At 45.4% G+C, this 17,849-nt stretch overlaps 1 protein-coding gene across 1 annotated transcript in view; it reads left to right on the forward strand.

The window, feature by feature from the left end:
- The first annotated feature begins 466 nt into the window (after window positions 1–466).
- LOC311236079 (alpha-tectorin-like) overlaps window positions 467–17,849 on the forward strand; it is a 56,719-nt gene continuing 39,336 nt past the window's right edge. Inside the window, exons 1-4 of the mRNA XM_084323675.1 lie at window positions 467–627; window positions 3,904–4,163; window positions 5,248–5,531; window positions 13,583–13,854. Of these exons, the coding sequence (XP_084179801.1) occupies window positions 3,921–4,163; window positions 5,248–5,531; window positions 13,583–13,854 (799 nt within the window). The 5' untranslated portion in view covers window positions 467–627; window positions 3,904–3,920. The remainder of the gene's footprint in view (window positions 628–3,903; window positions 4,164–5,247; window positions 5,532–13,582; window positions 13,855–17,849) is intronic.

Genomic DNA, 17,849 nt, shown 5'->3' on the forward strand with positions numbered 1-17,849 from the left:
CAACCACTGCAGACATTACTACAAGTGCATTGACTACAAACACAATAGCACCATCCACATCCACAGCAGCCACTACCACAACTGCACCTGCCACAACCACAACAACAACCACTGGAGACACTAGAAGTGTATCAACCACAATAGCACCATCCACTGCACCCACCACCACAAGCGCATCAACAACAAGAACCACAATGGCTCCAGCCACTGCAAGTCCACCAACTACTACCACTCCAGCATCAGCCACACCAACCACAACCACAGGTACACCTACCACAAAGACAACGGTGCCTGCTTTAGCAACCACTGCAGCCAAAACCACAGGTGCAAGGACTACAACCACAAAAGCACCAACCACTGCAACCACAAGTGAACTGACCACAACCGCCAAGGAAGAATCCACAACATTGACTTCTGCCACTACCACACGGGGGCCAACAACAGCCACAATGGTGCCAGTGAGAACAATCCCTGTAGCTACCACCATAAGAGCAACAGCTACAACAACCAAAGAAGCCATCATCACAAGTGCACTGAAAACAACCACAATAATACATGCCACAAGATCTTCACCCCCACCAGTCAACACAACGTCACCACCAGTTGATGCAAATTCATCCCAAACAGGTAATGCAACTTTACTACCAATCATCACATAATTCACTGCCAGCAAATGCAACATCACCTCCAGTCCACAGAACTGTCAATGCAACCTCACCTCCACCAAGTAATACATCTTCCCTCCAATGTATACACCTTCACCAACAATCAATTCAACTTCACCCAACCCAGATATTCAATCAATCAATCAAATGTATTTATATAGCACGTTTAAACATGACGCTTGTCAACCAAAGTGCTTCACATAGCTAAGCTAAGAACAAAGAAAAGTATAAAATAAACTGATCAACGGATAGACAAAGGAAAAACAGAACAACACGTCAACAAGTACGGCAAGAGTCAAAGTGAGTCAGGGAAGGCCAGGCGATATAGGTGTGTTTTGAGTTTTGATTTAAAAGACACGATGGAGGGGGCAGATTTAATGGACATGGAGATGCTGTTCCAGAGGTCAGGGGCTGCGACCGCAAAAGCACGTCCCCCCCTAGACTTGAAGTTAGACCTACGGTTGGTTAGGAGACCCTGACTACTACTGTGTAACTACTTGACGCAGCTAAATTACCATTCAACAAAACTTTACACCAGTCTGTGCAAGTCCACGGTTGGTGAAGTCTATACACTGTATTCATTAGTGTGGGTGACCTGGCGAAGCCAGGTTGCCACCCACACTATAGTAATCTATACTATTCTTTATTAGTGTGGGTGACCTGGCGAAGCCAGGTTGCCACCCACACTATAGTAATCTATACTATTTCTATTAGTGTGGGTGACCTGGCGAAGCCAGGTTGCCACCCACACTATAGTAATCTATACTATTTTTATTAGTGTGGGTGACCTGGCGAAGCCAGGTTGCCACCCACACTATTAGAATCTATACTCTTTTTATTCTTCTTTATTCCACCGATTTTGCAAACACTACTCGTGCCAGAGCGTTCGCGCCCCATACACGTGAAAGGTATCAAAACGACCGGCTTGCCTATGGCAACAGCGCTCTTCAAACTCGGAAAGTTTCACCGCACCGTTTGGCTACGAATCGACTTTAAACAGGAAAATGTCGGTCCCATTGGAAATGCATTGCAAGTTAGAGTGCAGGAGTTGAAATAATAATTCCACCACCTTGGGTATATTGCGAAAGTGATCTCAATTTTGGACGTAGAAAAAAAAAACACATCAAAACGATGACACGGCTGTCTGTTCGCTCACAAAAGAAAAATAAATGGAATTGGACATTTCTATCTCAACTGATGACCATTTGTTTGAAGGTTCTCCTCCCCATAGACACCAATGGCTAGCCACTCTAGAAAAACAGATTATTTTGCTTTCCCCCCCCTTCTGTTCCGATCGTCACCGCGGCCACAATTGTCGACGGAATGCCACAATATCGCACACAACCCTTCACCTACTCCTTGAAGTGCTCATGTGCGAGTCACAACGCTTCATCTCTTATCGTTTGCTTTTAATCATCGTGACAATGCAGTCATGCGTCTGCCCTCATTGGAATACATTCAAAGTGAAAATGCTGAGTCATTCGTGATTGCATCACCTGATGCATGATTGCATCAGCCTAACAGGTGTGTGGCTCATGGCTCAAGGGAACAGCTGACCTACCAATGACCTCTCATGGACTTAACCCTTAATCGCCCTTGTGTTGCAGTACTGAATTGCTTGACAGCGCCCTCTGTCTTGCGGGTTGTGTCATTGTACTCAGTAGGGATGTCCTCGATGTAGTCAATGTTGACCACTCGTCAGATCCTTAGACCACGCCCCCTTAGGCCACACCCCCTCAGTGTATCTCTTGAACCGTTTGTCGTAGAGACTTGCGGGTTGTGCCATTGTACTCGGTAGGGATATCCTCTTTCATTGGTCGATGTTGACCACTCCCCCAATCCTTAGACCACGCCCCCTTAGGCCACACCCCTTAGTGTATCTCTTGAACCGTTTGTCGTAGAGACTTGCGGGTTGTTCCATTGTACTCGGTAGGGATATCCTCTTCCATTGGTCGATGTTGACCACTCCCCCGATCCTTAGACCACGCCCCCTTAGGCCACACTCCCTTAGTGTATCTCTTGAACCGTTTGTCGTAGAGACTTGCGGATTGTGCCATTGTACTCAGTACAATAGTGTGTGTGATAGTGTGCTAGTGTAATAGTGTGTACTAGTGTGCTAGTGTGCTAGTGTAATAGTGTGTAATAGTGTAATAGTGTAATAGTGTGTAATAGTGTAATAGTGTAATAGTGTAATAGGGTAATAGTGTGTAATAGTGTAATAGTGTGTAATAGTGTAATAGTGTAATAGTGTATTAGTGTGTAATAGTGTAATAGTGTAATAGTGTGTAATAGTGTAATAGTGTAATAGTGTGTAATAGTGTAATAGTGTGTAATAGTGTAATAGTGTGCTAGTGTAATAGTGTAATAGTGTGTAATAGTGTAATAGTGTGTAATAGTGTAATAGTGTGTAATAGTGTAATAGTGTAATAGTATCTAATAGTGTGTAATAGTGTAATAGTGTAATAGTGTAATAATGTGTAATAGTGTAATAGTGTAATAGTGTGTAATAGTGTAATAGTGTGTAATAGTGTGTAATAGTGTGTACTAGTGTAATAGTGTGTAATAGTGTAATAGTGTGTAATAGTGTAATAGTGTAATAGTGTAATCGTGTAATAGTGTGCTAGTGTAATAGTGTGTAATAGTGTAATAGTGTAATAGTGTGTAATAGTGTAATAGTGTGTAATAGTGTAATAGTGTGTAATAGTGTAATAGTGTAATAGTGTGTAACCGATTTTGCAAACACTACTCTTGCCAGAGCGTTCGCGCCCCATACACATGAAAGGTATCAAAACGACCGGAAAAGTCCGAAAACTTTAAAAATTTCAAAAACTCGGAAAAGTCCAAAAAAAATTAAAAACTCGGAAAAGTCCAAACAATTTCTAAAACTCGGAAAAGTCCGAAAAATGTCAAAAACTCGGAAAAGTCAAAAAAAATTCAAAAACTCGTAAAAGTGAAAATATTCAAAAATTTCAAAAACTGAAAAGTCCGAAAAATTTCTAAAACTCGGAAAACTCCCAAAAATTTCTAAAACTCGTACAAGTCCGAAAAATTATAAAAAATCGGAAAAAAGTCCAAACATTTTAAAAAACTCAGAGAAATCCAAAACATTTCTAAAACTTGGAAAAGTCCGCTCAACGCATGGCGAGATAACCAGACTATCATCGGGTCTGGCGTCCAAAGTGTTAAGGCACTGTGTGTTCAGGTCCTTTGAACTAATCCCACTCTGGGCTCCCTGCAGGGACGCTGGCCACCTGCATGGTGTGGGGCGACCCTCACTACCTCACCTTCGACGGCGCGCTGGCTCACTTCCAGGGCACCTGCTCTTACGTCATCGCGGAGAGCGCCGGCCACGCCGCCAACGGCACTGGCTTCCGAGTGGTCGCCACCAACAACCACCGGGGAGACAACCGGGTGTCCTTCGTGTCGGCGGTGGACGTCCACCTGGTGGAGAGACACCAGAGCATCTCCGTCAGGATCGGACCCAACAGGAGAGTGAAGGTAAATAAGAAGAAGAATGAGTGAATTTCAAACCTTTATTTAAACTCGTGAGACACTGAGGTTCCCCTCATTTACAACAACGACAAGCTTAGAAAACAAGTTCATCAGCAATTTCATACATATAGACACAATATACAAGAACAAATCATGAAGAAATCAGCAGACAGTTACAAGTCAACACAACTTCAAACCTTTATTTAAACTCGAAAGGCAACAGTTTACATACAGGAATAAGCATAAGAGCAAGTAAAATCACACGGCATATAAAATCATAACAAAGAGACAACAAGACGAGGCAAAGAGCAAGGATAACAAATCTATTAAAACAGGTATAATTTGATTGTGAAAGGTTGGAGATCAAGGTTTTAAACTCTGCAACAGAGGGGAGAATCTCAAGCTTTAAGGACTATTGGGAGAGAAGACGTGTCCGGCCTGCGTGTATATTTTCCCTACCGGAGTTGCACTTCCGCGTTCGGTTTGCGCGATCTGATTGGCCACTGACGTTTTCCTCAGCGCCAATCGCGTTACTCCTAACAAACTGGTTAAGCTTGGCGACTCTTTCAAAGTCGCTCTCTTTCGAAGTTGGTTAAGGTTAGGGTTAAGGTTAGGGTTAAGGTTAGGGTTAGTTGGTTAAGGTTAGGGTTAAGGTTAGGGTTAGAGTTAGTTGGTTAAGGTTAGGGTTAAGGTTAGGGTTAGGGTTAGTTGGTTAAGGTTAGGGTTAGGGTTAGTTGGTTAAGGTTAGGGTTAAGGTTAGGGTTAGTTGGTTAAGGTTAGGGTTAGGGTTAGGGTAACAGCCTGCTGGCGTGCTTGTTAGGAGTAACGCGATTGGCGCTGAAAAGAAATATCAGATCGCGCCAATCAGATCGCGCAAACCGAATGCAGAAGTGCAACTCCGTTAGGGAAAATATACAAGCGTCCGGCCCATGTCGGGCCTTACAAATACATTTGATTTGATTTGATTTAAGGACTGTCCATGAGCTAGAGGGGCATCATAGAGAAATGGAGATGTAGCCTGTTCAGAGCAAACGTATTTTATCTTAATCCTTGTTAAATTAATCCCCATGGTGTATGTCTCCTCCCCCAGGTGGATGGCAGTGCTGTGACCCTCCCCACCAGCGCAGGCTCCCTGGCCAGTGTGTGGAGCGAGCAAGGCTCCGTGGTGCTCCACACCCCTGACCTGAGGGTCCAGTTCGACGGCCAACACACCCTCCTGGTCAGTGTGAACCGGAGCCAATTCAGCGCCGTCAGAGGGATGTGCGGCAACTTCAACGACGACCCTTCAGACGACAAAGTCTTGCCCAACGGCACATTGGCGCAGAGCGACGATGGCTTTGGGGACGGCTGGAAATCACCCACCAGCCGACCAGGGTGAGCCTCAGGTCCCGCGTCCACCTGCCGCATATTTCTGGGCGCAAGCGTCTTTTGTCAATTGATCCCAATGGGGAGGGAGCGTATGCGGCCGCATGCTGCTGCCTATAGGAAATGCGCTGCAGTCGGCTTCTTTTTTCAGCGCTTTTCAGCTTTTTTGTGCGGCAGCACCCAGCGTTTAAAGTTGAACACTTCTGAACTTTTCAGAGCGATGCGCTGAGCATCTTTTCAGACAACCAATCACAGCCGTGGCGCTCGTGACACATTCGTAACCTGACACCGGAGTTGCCTGCCTGCCTACCCACAAGAGACAGGAGCAGTATGAGGGCAAGCGTCAGCTGGTTGGTGGTCATTGCGATTCGCGACAAAGCACAAATACACTAATAACAACACAAATACACTAATAAAAAGCAAAGAGCGAACTGTGGTGTCAGGCAATAACTTATATATATAATTAATATACAATAAAGTGTATTAAAATATGCTATATGTGCAAAACCGCGGCAGTAAAATACGATAAAAAGATGGCTGTCACTAGATTTCTTCTCTCTGTCATCTTGCTACAAAAGGCACGCAGCAAGCGCAAGCGATTCATCCCAGCACTACCGGCGCACTGCCAGCGTTTTTCAGCTGGAAATGTGCGCTAGGTGGACGCATGCCCTCACTGTAGCCTCGTCTTCAGGTGCACTGCAGCCTGACGGCCACTTGATGGCGCCATTGTATCCTGCTGTCCACCTGAAGCTGCAACAGCAGAATAAAAAATAAATAAAAAAACATATACACAGTATACAAGTGCAGACCTTCACAATAACAAAATGTGTTCACAACAACAAAACGTGCATATAGTGGGTAATAATAACCTTCTCTCTTGTGTCTCCTCTACTCTGTCTCCCTCTCAGCCTTCCTACTGTCTCAACAAAACCTTCTCTCCTGTGTCTCCTCTACTCTGTCTCCCTCTCAGCCTTCCTACTGTCTCAACAAAACCTTCTCTCCTGTGTCTCCTCTACTCTGTCTCCCTCTCAGCCTTCCTACTGTCTCAATAAAGAACCTTATCTCCCGTGTCTCCCCTACTCTGTCTCCCTCTCAGCCTTCCTACTGTCTCAATAGAGAACCTTCTCTCCTGTGTCTCCCCTACTCTGTCTCCCTCTCAGCCTTCTTACTGTCTCAATAGAGAACCTTCTCTCCTGTGTCTCCTCTACTCTGTCTCCCTCTCAGCCTTCCTACTGTCTCAATAAAGAACCTTCTCTCCTGTGTCTCCCCTACTCTGTCTCCCTCTCAGCCTTCCTACTGTCTCAACAAATAACCTTCTCTCCTGTGTCTCCCCTACTCTGCCTCCCTCTCAGCCTTCCTACTGTCTCAATAAAGAACCTTCTCTCCTGTGTCTCCCCTACTCTGTCTCCCTCTCAGCCTTCCTACTGTCTCAACAAAGAACCTTCTCTCCTGTGTCTCCCCTACTCTGTCTCCCTCTCAGCCTTCCTACTGTCTCAACAAAGAACTTTCTCTCCTGTGTCTCCTCTCCTCTGTCTCCCTCTCAGCCTTCCTACTGTCTTAATAAAGATCCTTCTCTCCTGTGTCTCCTCTACTCTATCTCCCTCTCAGCCTTCCTACTGTCTCAACAAAACCTTCTCTCCTGTGTCTCCTCTACTCTGTCTCCCTCTCAGCCTGCCTACTGTCTCAATAAAGAACCTTCTCTCACGTGTCTCCCCTACTCTGTCTCCCTCTCAGCCTTCCTACTGTCTCAATAGAGAACCTTCTCTCCTGTGTCTCCCCTACTCTGTCTCCCTCTCAGCCTTCCTACTGTCTCAATAAAGAACCTTCTCTCCTGTGTCTCCCCTACTCTGTCTCCCTCTCAGCCTTCCTACTGTCTCAATAAAGAACCTTCTCTCCTGTGTCTCCCCTACTCTGTCTCCCTCTCAGCCTTCCTACTGTCTCAATAAAGAACCTTCTCTCCTGTGTCTCCCCTACTCTGTCTCCCTCTCAGCCTTCCTACTGTCTCAATAAAGAACCTTCTCTCCTGTGTCTCCCCTACTCTGTCTCCCTCTCAGCCTTCCTACTGTCTCAATAAAGAACCTTCTCTCCTGTGTCTCCCCTACTCTGTCTCCCTCTCAGCCTTCCTACTGTCTCAACAACGAACCTTCTCTCCTGTGTCTCCCCTACTCTGTCTCCCTCTCAGCCTTCCTACTGTCTCAACAAATAACTTTCTCTCCTGTGTCTCCTCTCCTCTGTCTCCCTCTCAGCCTTCCTACTGTCTTAATAAAGATCCTTCTCTCCCGTGTCTCCCCTACTCTGTCTCCCTCTCAGCCTTCCTACTGTCTCAATAGAGAACCTTCTCTCCTGTGTCTCCCCTACTCTGTCTCCCTCTCAGCCTTCCTACTGTCTCAATAGAGAACCTTCTCTCCTGTGTCTCCTCTACTCTGTCTCCCTCTCAGCCTTACTACTGTCTCAATAAAGAACCTTCTCTCCTGTGTCTCCCCTACTCTGTCTCCCTCTCAGCCTTCCTACTGTCTCAACAAAGAACTTTCTCTCCTGTGTCTCCTCTCCTCTGTCTCCCTCTCAGCCTTCCTACTGTCTTAATAAAGATCCTTCTCTCCTGTGTCTCCTCTACTCTATCTCCCTCTCAGCCTTCCTACTGTCTCAACAAAACCTTCTCTCCTGTGTCTCCTCTACTCTGTATCCCTCTCAGCCTTCCTACTGTCTCAATAAAGAACCTTCTCTCCTGTGTCTCCCCTACTCTGTCTCCCTCTCAGCCTTCCTACTGTCTCAACAAATAACCTTCTCTCCTGTGTCTCCCCTACTCTGTCTCCCTCTCAGCCTTCCTACTGTCTCAATAAAGAACCTTCTCTCCTGTGTCTCCCCTACCCTGTCTCCCTCTCAGCCTTCCTACTGTCTCAACAAAGAACCTTCTCTCCTGTGTCTCCCCTACTCTGTCTCCCTCTCAGCCTATCTACTGTCTCAACAAAGAACTTTCTCTCCTGTGTCTCCTCTCCTCTGTCTCCCTCTCAGCCTTCCTACTGTCTTAATAAAGATCATTCTCTCCTGTGTCTCCTCTACTCTGTCTCCCTCTCAGCCTTCCTACTGTCTCAACAAAACCTTCTCTCCTGTGTCTCCTCTACTCTGTCTCCCTCTCAGCCTGCCTACTGTCTCAATAAAGAACCTTCTCTCACGTGTCTCCCCTACTCTGTCTCCCTCTCAGCCGTCCTACTGTCTCAATAGAGAACCTTCTCTCCTGTGTCTCCCCTACTCTGTCTCCCTCTCAGCCTTCCTACTGTCTCAATAAAGAACCTTCTCTCCTGTGTCTCCCCTACTCTGTCTCCCTCTCAGCCTTCCTACTGTCTCAATAAAGAACCTTCTCTCCTGTGTCTCCCCTACTCTGTCTCCCTCTCAGCCTTCCTACTGTCTCAATAAAGAACCTTCTCTCCTGTGTCTCCCCTACTCTGTCTCCCTCTCAGCCTTCCTACTGTCTCAATAAAGAACCTTCTCTCCTGTGTCTCCCCTACTCTGTCTCCCTCTCAGCCTTCCTACTGTCTCAATAAAGAACCTTCTCTCCTGTGTCTCCCCTACTCTGTCTCCCTCTCAGCCTTCCTACTGTCTCAACAACGAACCTTCTCTCCTGTGTCTTCCCTACTCTGTCTCCCTCTCAGCCTTCCTACTGTCTCAACAAATAACTTTCTCTCCTGTGTCTCCTCTCCTCTGTCTCCCTCTCAGCCTTCCTACTGTCTTAATAAAGATCCTTCTCTCCCGTGTCTCCCCTACTCTGTCTCCCTCTCAGCCTTCCTACTGTCTCAATAGAGAACCTTCTCTCCTGTGTCTCCCCTACTCTGTCTCCCTCTCAGCCTTCCTACTGTCTCAATAGAGAACCTTCTCTCCTGTGTCTCCTCTACTCTGTCTCCCTCTCAGCCTTACTACTGTCTCAATAAAGAACCTTCTCTCCTGTGTCTCCCCTACTCTGTCTCCCTCTCAGCCTTCCTACTGTCTCAACAAATAACCTTCTCTCCTGTGTCTCCCCTACTCTGACTCCCTCTCAGCCTTCCTACTGTCTCAACAAAGAACCTTCTCTCCTGTGTCTCCCCTACTCTGTCTCCCTCTCAGCCTTCCTACTGTCTCAACAAAGAACTTTCTCTCCTGTGTCTCCTCTCCTCTGTCTCCCTCTCAGCCGTCCTACTGTCTCAATAAAGATCCTTCTCTCCTGTGTCTCCTCTACTCTGTCTCTCTCTCAGCCTTCCTACTGTCTCAATAAATAACCTTCTCTCCTGTGTCTCCCCTACTCTGTCTCCCTCTCAGCCTTCCTACTGTCTCAATAAAGAACCTTCTCTCCATGTGTCTCCCCTATCTGTCTCATTCTCAGCCTTCCTACTGTCTCAACAAAGAACCTTCTCTCCTGTGTCTCCCCTACTCTGTCTCCCTCTCAGCCTTCCTACTGTCTCAACAAAGAACCTTCTCTCCTGTGTCTCCCCTACTCTGTCTCCCTCTCAGCCTATCTACTGTCTCAACAAAGAACTTTCTCTCCTGTGTCTCCTCTCCTCTGTCTCCCTCTCAGCCTTCCTACTGTCTTAATAAAGATCATTCTCTCCTGTGTCTACTCTACTCTGTCTCCCTATCAGCCTTCCTACTGTCTCAACAAAACCTTCTCTCCTGTGTCTCCTCTACTCTGTCTCCCTCTCAGCCTGCCTACTGTCTCAATAAAGAACCTTCTCTCCCGTGTCTCCCCTACTCTGTCTCCCTCTCAGCCTTCCTACTGTCTCAATAGACCTTCTCTCCTGTGTCTCCCCTACTCTGTCTCCCTCTCAGCCTTCCTACTGTCTCAACAAAGAACCTTCTCTCCTGTGTCTCCCCTACTCTGTCTCCCTCTCAGCCTTCCTACTGTCTCAACAAAGAACTTTCTCTCCTGTGTCTCCTCTCCTCTGTCTCCCTCTCAGCCTTCCTACTGTCTTAATAAAGATCCTTCTCTCCCGTGTCTCCCCTACTCTGTATCCCTCTCAGCCTTCCTACTGTCTCAATAGAGAACCTTCTCTCCTGTGTCTCCCCTACTCTGTATCCCTCTCAGCCTTCCTACTGTCTCAATAGAGAACCTTCTCTCCTGTGTCTCCTCTACTCTGTCTCCCTCTCAGCCTTACTACTGTCTCAATAAAGAACCTTCTCTCCTGTGTCTCCCCTACTCTGTCTCCCTCTCAGCCTTCCTACTGTCTCAACAAATAACCTTCTCTCCTGTGTCTCCCCTACTCTGTCTCCCTCTCAGCCTTCCTACTGTCTCAACAAAGAACCTTCTCTCCTGTGTTTCCCCTACTCTGTCTCCCTCTCAGCCTTCCTACTGTCTCAACAAAGAACTTTCTCTCCTGTGTCTCCTCTCCTCTGTCTCCCTCTCAGCCGTCCTACTGTCTCAATAAAGATCATTCTCTCCTGTGTCTCCTCTACTCTGTCTCTTTCTCAGCCTTCCTACTGTCTCAATAAATAACCTTCTCTCCTGTGTCTCCCCTACTCTGTCTCCCTCTCAGCCTTCCTACTGTCTCAATAAAGAACCTTCTCTCCTGTGTCTCCCCTACTCTGTCTCCCTCTCAGCCTTCCTACTGTCTTAACAAAGAACTTTCTCTCCTGTGTATCCCCTACTCTGTCTCCCTCTCAGCCTTCCTACTGTCTCAACAAAGAACTTTCTCTCCTGTGTCTCCTCTCCTCTGTCTCCCTCTCAGCCTTCCTACTGTCTTAATAAAGATCCTTCTCTCCTGTGTCTCCTCTACTCTGTCTCCCTCTCAGCCTTCCTACTGTCTCAACAAAACCTTCTCTCCTGTGTCTCCTCTACTCTGTCTCCCTCTCAGCCTTCCTACTGTCTCAAAAAAGAACCTTCTCTCCCGTGTCTCCCCTACTCTGTCTCCCTCTCAGCCTCCCTACTGTCTCAATAGAGAACCTTCTCTCCTGTGTCTCCCCTACTCTGTCTCCCTCTCAGCCTTCCTACTGTCTCAACAAAGAACTTTCTCTCCTGTGTCTCCTCTCCTCTGTCTCCCTCTCAGCCTTCCTACTGTCTTAATAAAGATCCTTCTCTCCCGTGTCTCCCCTACTCTGTCTCCCTCTCCGCCTTCCTACTGTCTCAATAGAGAACCTTCTCTCCTGTGTCTCCCCTACTCTGTATCCCTCTCAGCCTTCCTACTGTCTCAATAGAGAACCTTCTCTCCTGTGTCTCCTCTACTCTGTCTCCCTCTCAGCCTTACTACTGTCTCAATAAAGAACCTTCTCTCCTGTGTCTCCCCTACTCTGTCTCCCTCTCAGCCTTCCTACTGTCTCAACAAATAACCTTCTCTCCTGTGTCTCCCCTACTCTGTCTCCCTCTCAGCCTTCCTACTGTCTCAACAAAGAACATTCTCTCCTGTGTCTCCCCTACTCTGTCTCCCTCTCAGCCTTCCTACTGTCTCAACAAAGAACTTTCTCTCCTGTGTCTCCTCTCCTCTGTCTCCCTCTCAGCCGTCCTACTGTCTCAATAAAGATCATTCTCTCCTGTGTCTCCTCTACTCTGTCTCTTTCTCAGCCTTCCTACTGTCTCAATAAATAACCTTCTCTCCTGTGTCTCCCCTACTCTGTCTCCCTCTCAGCCTTCCTACTGTCTCAATAAAGAACCTTCTCTCCTGTGTCTCCCCTACTCTGTCTCCCTCTCAGCCTTCCTACTGTCTTAACAAAGAACTTTCTTTCCTGTGTATCCCCTACTCTGTCTCCCTCTCAGCCTTCCTACTGTCTCAACAAAGAACTTTCTCTCCTGTGTCTCCTCTCCTCTGTCTCCCTCTCAGCCTTCCTACTGTCTTAATAAAGATCCTTCTCTCCTGTGTCTCCTCTACTCTGTCTCCCTCTCAGCCTTCCTACTGTCTCAACAAAACCTTCTCTCCTGTGTCTCCTCTACTCTGTCTCCCTCTCAGCCGTCCTACTGTCTCAATAAAGATCATTCTCTCCTGTGTCTCCTCTACTCTGTCTCTTTCTCAGCCTTCCTACTGTCTCAATAAATAACCTTCTCTCCTGTGTCTCCCCTACTCTGTCTCCCTCTCAGCCTTCCTACTGTCTCAATAGAGAACCTTCTCTCCTGTGTCTCCCCTACTCTGTCTCCCTTTCAGCCTTCCTACTGTCTCAATAGAGAACCTTCTCTCCTGTGTCTCCTCTACTCTGTCTCCCTCTCAGCCTTCCTACTGTCTCAATAAAGAACCTTCTCTCCTGTGTCTCCCCTACTCTGTCTCCCTCTCAGCCTTCCTACTGTCTCAACAAATAACCTTCTCTCCTGTGTCTTCCCTACTCTGTCTCCCTCGCAGCCTTCCTACTGTCTCAATAAAGAACCTTCTCTCCTGTGTCTCCCCTACTCTGTCTCCCTCTCAGCCTTCCTACTGTCTCAACAAAGAACCTTCTCTCCTGTGTCTTACTCTGTCTCCCTCTCAGCCTTCCTACTGTCTCAACAAAGAACTTTCTCTCCTGTGTCTCCTCTCCTCTGTCTCCCTCTCAGCCGTCCTACTGTCTCAATAAAGATCCTTCTCTCCTGTGTCTCCTCTACTCTGTCTCCCTCTCAGCCTTCCTACTGTCTCAATAAAGAACCTTCACTCTTGTGTCTCCTCTACTCTGTCTCCCTCCCAGCCTTCCTACTGTCTCAATAAAGAATCTTCTCTCCTGTGTCTCCTCTACTCTGTCTCCCTCTCAGCCTTCCTACTGTCTCAATAAGGATCCTTCTCTCCTGTGTCTCCTCTACTCTGTCTCCCTCCCAGCCTTCCTACTGTCTCAATAAAGAACCTTCTCTCCTGTGTCTCCTCTACTCTGTCTCCCTCTCAGCCTTCCTACTGTCTCAATAAAGAACCTTCTCTCCTGTGTCTCCTCTACTCTGTCTCCCTCTCAGCCTCCCTACTGTCTCAATAAAGATCCTTCTCTCCTGTGTCTCCTCTACTCTGTCTCCCTCTCAGCCTTCCTACTGTCTCAATAAAGGGAGAGGACTGCCCATTCTCCTAAAAAGAAGAAGAGTAGAAGTATTTTAGATTACGTTTGATAAACAAGGGGAATAACAGTTTAAAATGTAACTTCTGACGTCGTCCTTGTAGATGCGGGTCCACAGACGTGCGAGGCGGGGGAGGGGACTGTCCCTTCAGAGACGAGTTCTCTCAGCTCTGCAGCGTCATCACCAACACCAGCGGGCCGCTCAGCGCCTGCCACCTGCACTCTGACCCCCAACCCTTCTTCAGCTCCTGCGTGTATGACCTCTGCCTCTACACTCCGGCCAACGGCATGCTGTGCTCCGCCGTGGAGGCGTACGAGAGGAGCTGCTCTGTGCTGCAGCTGGACATCCCTGCCTGGCGTGCTGGTCTGCTGTGTGGTACGTTCACTATGTACCCTGTACACTATGTACCCTGTACCCTGTACACTATGTACCCTGTACCCTATATACTATACACTATGTACCCTGTACACGATGTACCCTGTACACTATGTACCCTGTACCCTATGTACCCTGTACCCTATACACTATGTAGTGTACCCTGTACACTATGTACCATGTACACTAAGTATACACTATGTACACTATATATGTACACTATACACTATGTAAACTATATATGTACACTATACACTATGTAAACTATATATGTACACTATACACTATGTACCCTGTACACTATACACTATGTACCCTGTACACGATGTACCCTGTACCCTGTATACTATACACTATGTACCCTGTACACTATGTACCCTGTACCCTGTATACTATACACTATGTACCCTGTACACTATACACTATGTACCCTGTACACTATACACAATGTACCCTGTACCCTGTATACTATACACTATGTACCCTGTACACTATACACTATGTACCCTGTACCCTGTATACTATACACTATGTACCCTGTACACTATACACTATGTACCCTGTACACTATACACTATGTACCCTGTCAGGCCACGTGAGCGGATCGGTGCAGGGGAGAAATCCGCTCTTCGTTCTTTAAAGCTTGGTCCGCTCCGCTAATCGCTCATGTTGACCCCGCCCCCAAGTCGCTCTCCGCTCACTCACCGCTCACCTTGAATCGAGCGCTCCCCGCGCCAGATCACTCGGCAGATTTTAAATTTTTTTTGGAGCATGGTGTAAATTAGCTCAAACTACAACAGTCTACACCCCCTGATGTATTGAGCCGCATTGTAATTGTACCCATTCTGCAATGTTAAATAACGTTGTTTATCCATTCACTAGCTCTATTAAGCGATGATAGCTAGCCGAGCCACAATGCTATGGTCGCTGCCTTTAACGTTAGCATGTAAGCTAATGACAACAACAATGGCGTCGATACTTTTTCTAACAGGAGTGAGTGACAAAGCCTGAACAGGATATCACAGGTTCACCCTTCTCATTGGTTGAAAATGGCCTTCATGTTTGTACATCGCCATCTGTTGCTTTGGCATTGTACTACATGTATATTACATCAGTGTTAAACCACTGTGAGCGGCCTGGAGTGGATTGGAGCGGAGGAGAACTCTCGCTCCGGACGTCGCGCCGACACATTTTAAAACCCACTCCTTGCTCACGTCAAAACCGCCCGCTCCGCTCCCCATGCCGCTCACGCTCCGATCCGCTCACATGCACTGTACCCTGTACACTATACACTATGTGCCCTATATATGTACACTATACACTATGTACCCTGTACACTATACACTGTGCCCTATATATGTACACTATACAATATGTAAACTATATATGTACACTAAAACTATATAAACGATAATTATGCACATAATGGGAAATATTAAAGTCCTTTAATATTTCCCATTACACACACTACACTATGTGCCCTACAGTATATATGTACACTATACAATATCTACCCTATAAATGTACACTAAACAATATCTACCCTATACATGTACACTATACACTACATACACTATATACACATTTTACTACAACCTAGGATTCCTGTGTCGTTGTTTTCACACACGCTGTAGAGATTTACCACAGAAATACTGTAGTGATTTATAGTATTCCTGTGTTTTTTTCCACATACAGTACACTATATATTTACTACAGAAACACATATGCATTTCATATATATATATATATTTACTAGAGCTGGGCCGTTAACGGCGTTAACGTGCTGCGTTAACGCTATACTAGTATCGCGCGATAATATAATTAACGCATTAATCTAAAAAAAAAGTTGATTCAAGCCATGTCACATAGTTCAAGTTTGAAATGATTCTTTCTGTTTTGCTCCTGAGAGTGCTAGATACTGTACTGTACTGGTAATATTATTTATTTGTGTTAACTTCTGAATAAAACAACTTATTAAACACAAGTACATCTTATTGAACATTATTTTGATATTTCATTACCAATTATCATAGCAAAACAGCTTTTTCAAACAGTCTGTAATGCATTTTGGAAACGGGAGATGGGCTCATGGTGTAATGGGCCACCTGGCCTGAGAAACATAAGGAGGAAAGAAAAAGTAAGGACTTACTTCTGGTCATTATTTGGGTAGAACACACATATTTTGAATGCCTTCGGCAGGTTTTTTTTTTCTTTTTTTTGAGCCATTTTAATCTAGATTAATCTAGATTAAATCCAGGATTGCAGATAGATTAATCTAGATTAAAAAGATTAATCTATGCCCACCTCTAATATTTACATGTATTGCATATACTGGATACAGTATATATATATATCCATATCTGTCTGAATATACCTGCATACAATCCTTCTATATACTACCCACTTATACACCTGCATATAACCCATATAACCCTTTTTACATATCTGTAGATACTATATCTATATCTGTACATATCCCTTACATACTCTTACTAGTTACACTGCTGGTTAGTATGACTTACTTACTACCATAGTGTCTTTATACCTGTATCACTGTACATATTAATACTACAACTCTGTACATCATACATCTCATTAGCACTATTACTCAGTAGTACTAATATATATATATTGTATACCCAGTTTAATCTCCTGTACATTGCATAATATTACTATTGCACTTTAATGTTACGTTTGCACTCTGGTTGGATGCCAAACCTGTTCTCATTGTACTGTATTTGTGCTGCATGATGACAATACATTTTAATATAATATAATGTAATCTAATGTAATGTAATGTAATATGATATAATATGATATAATATAATATAATATAATGTAATGTAATGTAATGTAATGTAATGTGATGTAATGTAATGTAATATAATCTAATACAATGCAATGTAATCTAATATAATATAATGTAATAATCGAATGTAATATAATGTAATGTGATGTAATTTACATTTAGCTGAACGCTTTTATCCAAAGCAACTTACTGTTAGGGTTTGTAACCGACCACAAGCGCAACGGCACAGAGAGAGTTGTTTCAGAGTTAGCCAAAAACAAGGGCGTCTTTATTCTCAGAGTCACAAGATTGAATTAGGTGGAGAACAGAACAAACGGGGAATCTGGCATGTGAAGAATGTTTGCGGCTCTGCAGATTCTCCCAGAAGGTGACGGTGAGGAATTTGCTTGTGACGTCTGAGCCGCTCTGCAGATCCCCCCAGCATATGCTCCAGGTGGAAACGGAGAGAGAGAGAGAAATCCCAGTTAGCTCAGCGCACAACAGAAACAGAGAGGTGACTGATCCAAAACAAATATCCAAGTGACTTGATCTTCGGTGTGATACACACAGTTAGCAGAGTCCAGAGAAAAAACAATACGGTAATCCAAGGTGTAAATCCAACAACAAAAAATAGGTGAGAACAGTATAACAAAAACGGGATCTCTTCGGTGTTTCACAAACACACAAAAAACGAGTGATCCAAAAAAGAACTGTTTCCAAAAACTCACCAGAGCTCAACGCGTAAAGCGGGCAGATAAACGAGGCGTAGCTTTGTACGGGGAATCAGGTTCTCCAACAGGGATACTTCACGAGAGTCCTGGGGAGCAACAGACAGCGACGGGAAAGAAAGGCAGATGCAGGGAATATTCAAAACGATCCAACATCGATATTAGGGAGATCAGGGTATATAAAGCCACAGGGCGCTAATGACAAGCTGTGACAGAAGCGTGTGGTGGGGAGAGCACCAATCAACACGGCATCTTACAGGAAATATGCATATGTTTGTCTCAAGGCTCTGTACCATTATTACTATCTAAAATGTAATAATTGTGGAATATTACTGTAATGAGCTGTATGTGTATGATCCAAGCGTCCTATGATCCTCATAGGAGCATAACAGAAAAAAGCATTCCATGTGAAGGTATTCTGTATCTTTGCATGTCAACTAATAAAGAAACTTGAACTTGAACTTGAAAGAAGCGTGAGG

The sequence above is a fragment of the Notolepis coatsorum genome (genome assembly GCF_963971535.1).
Source record: "Notolepis coatsorum genome assembly, chromosome: 10".
Classification (NCBI taxonomy): domain Eukaryota; kingdom Metazoa; phylum Chordata; class Actinopteri; order Aulopiformes; family Paralepididae; genus Notolepis; species Notolepis coatsorum.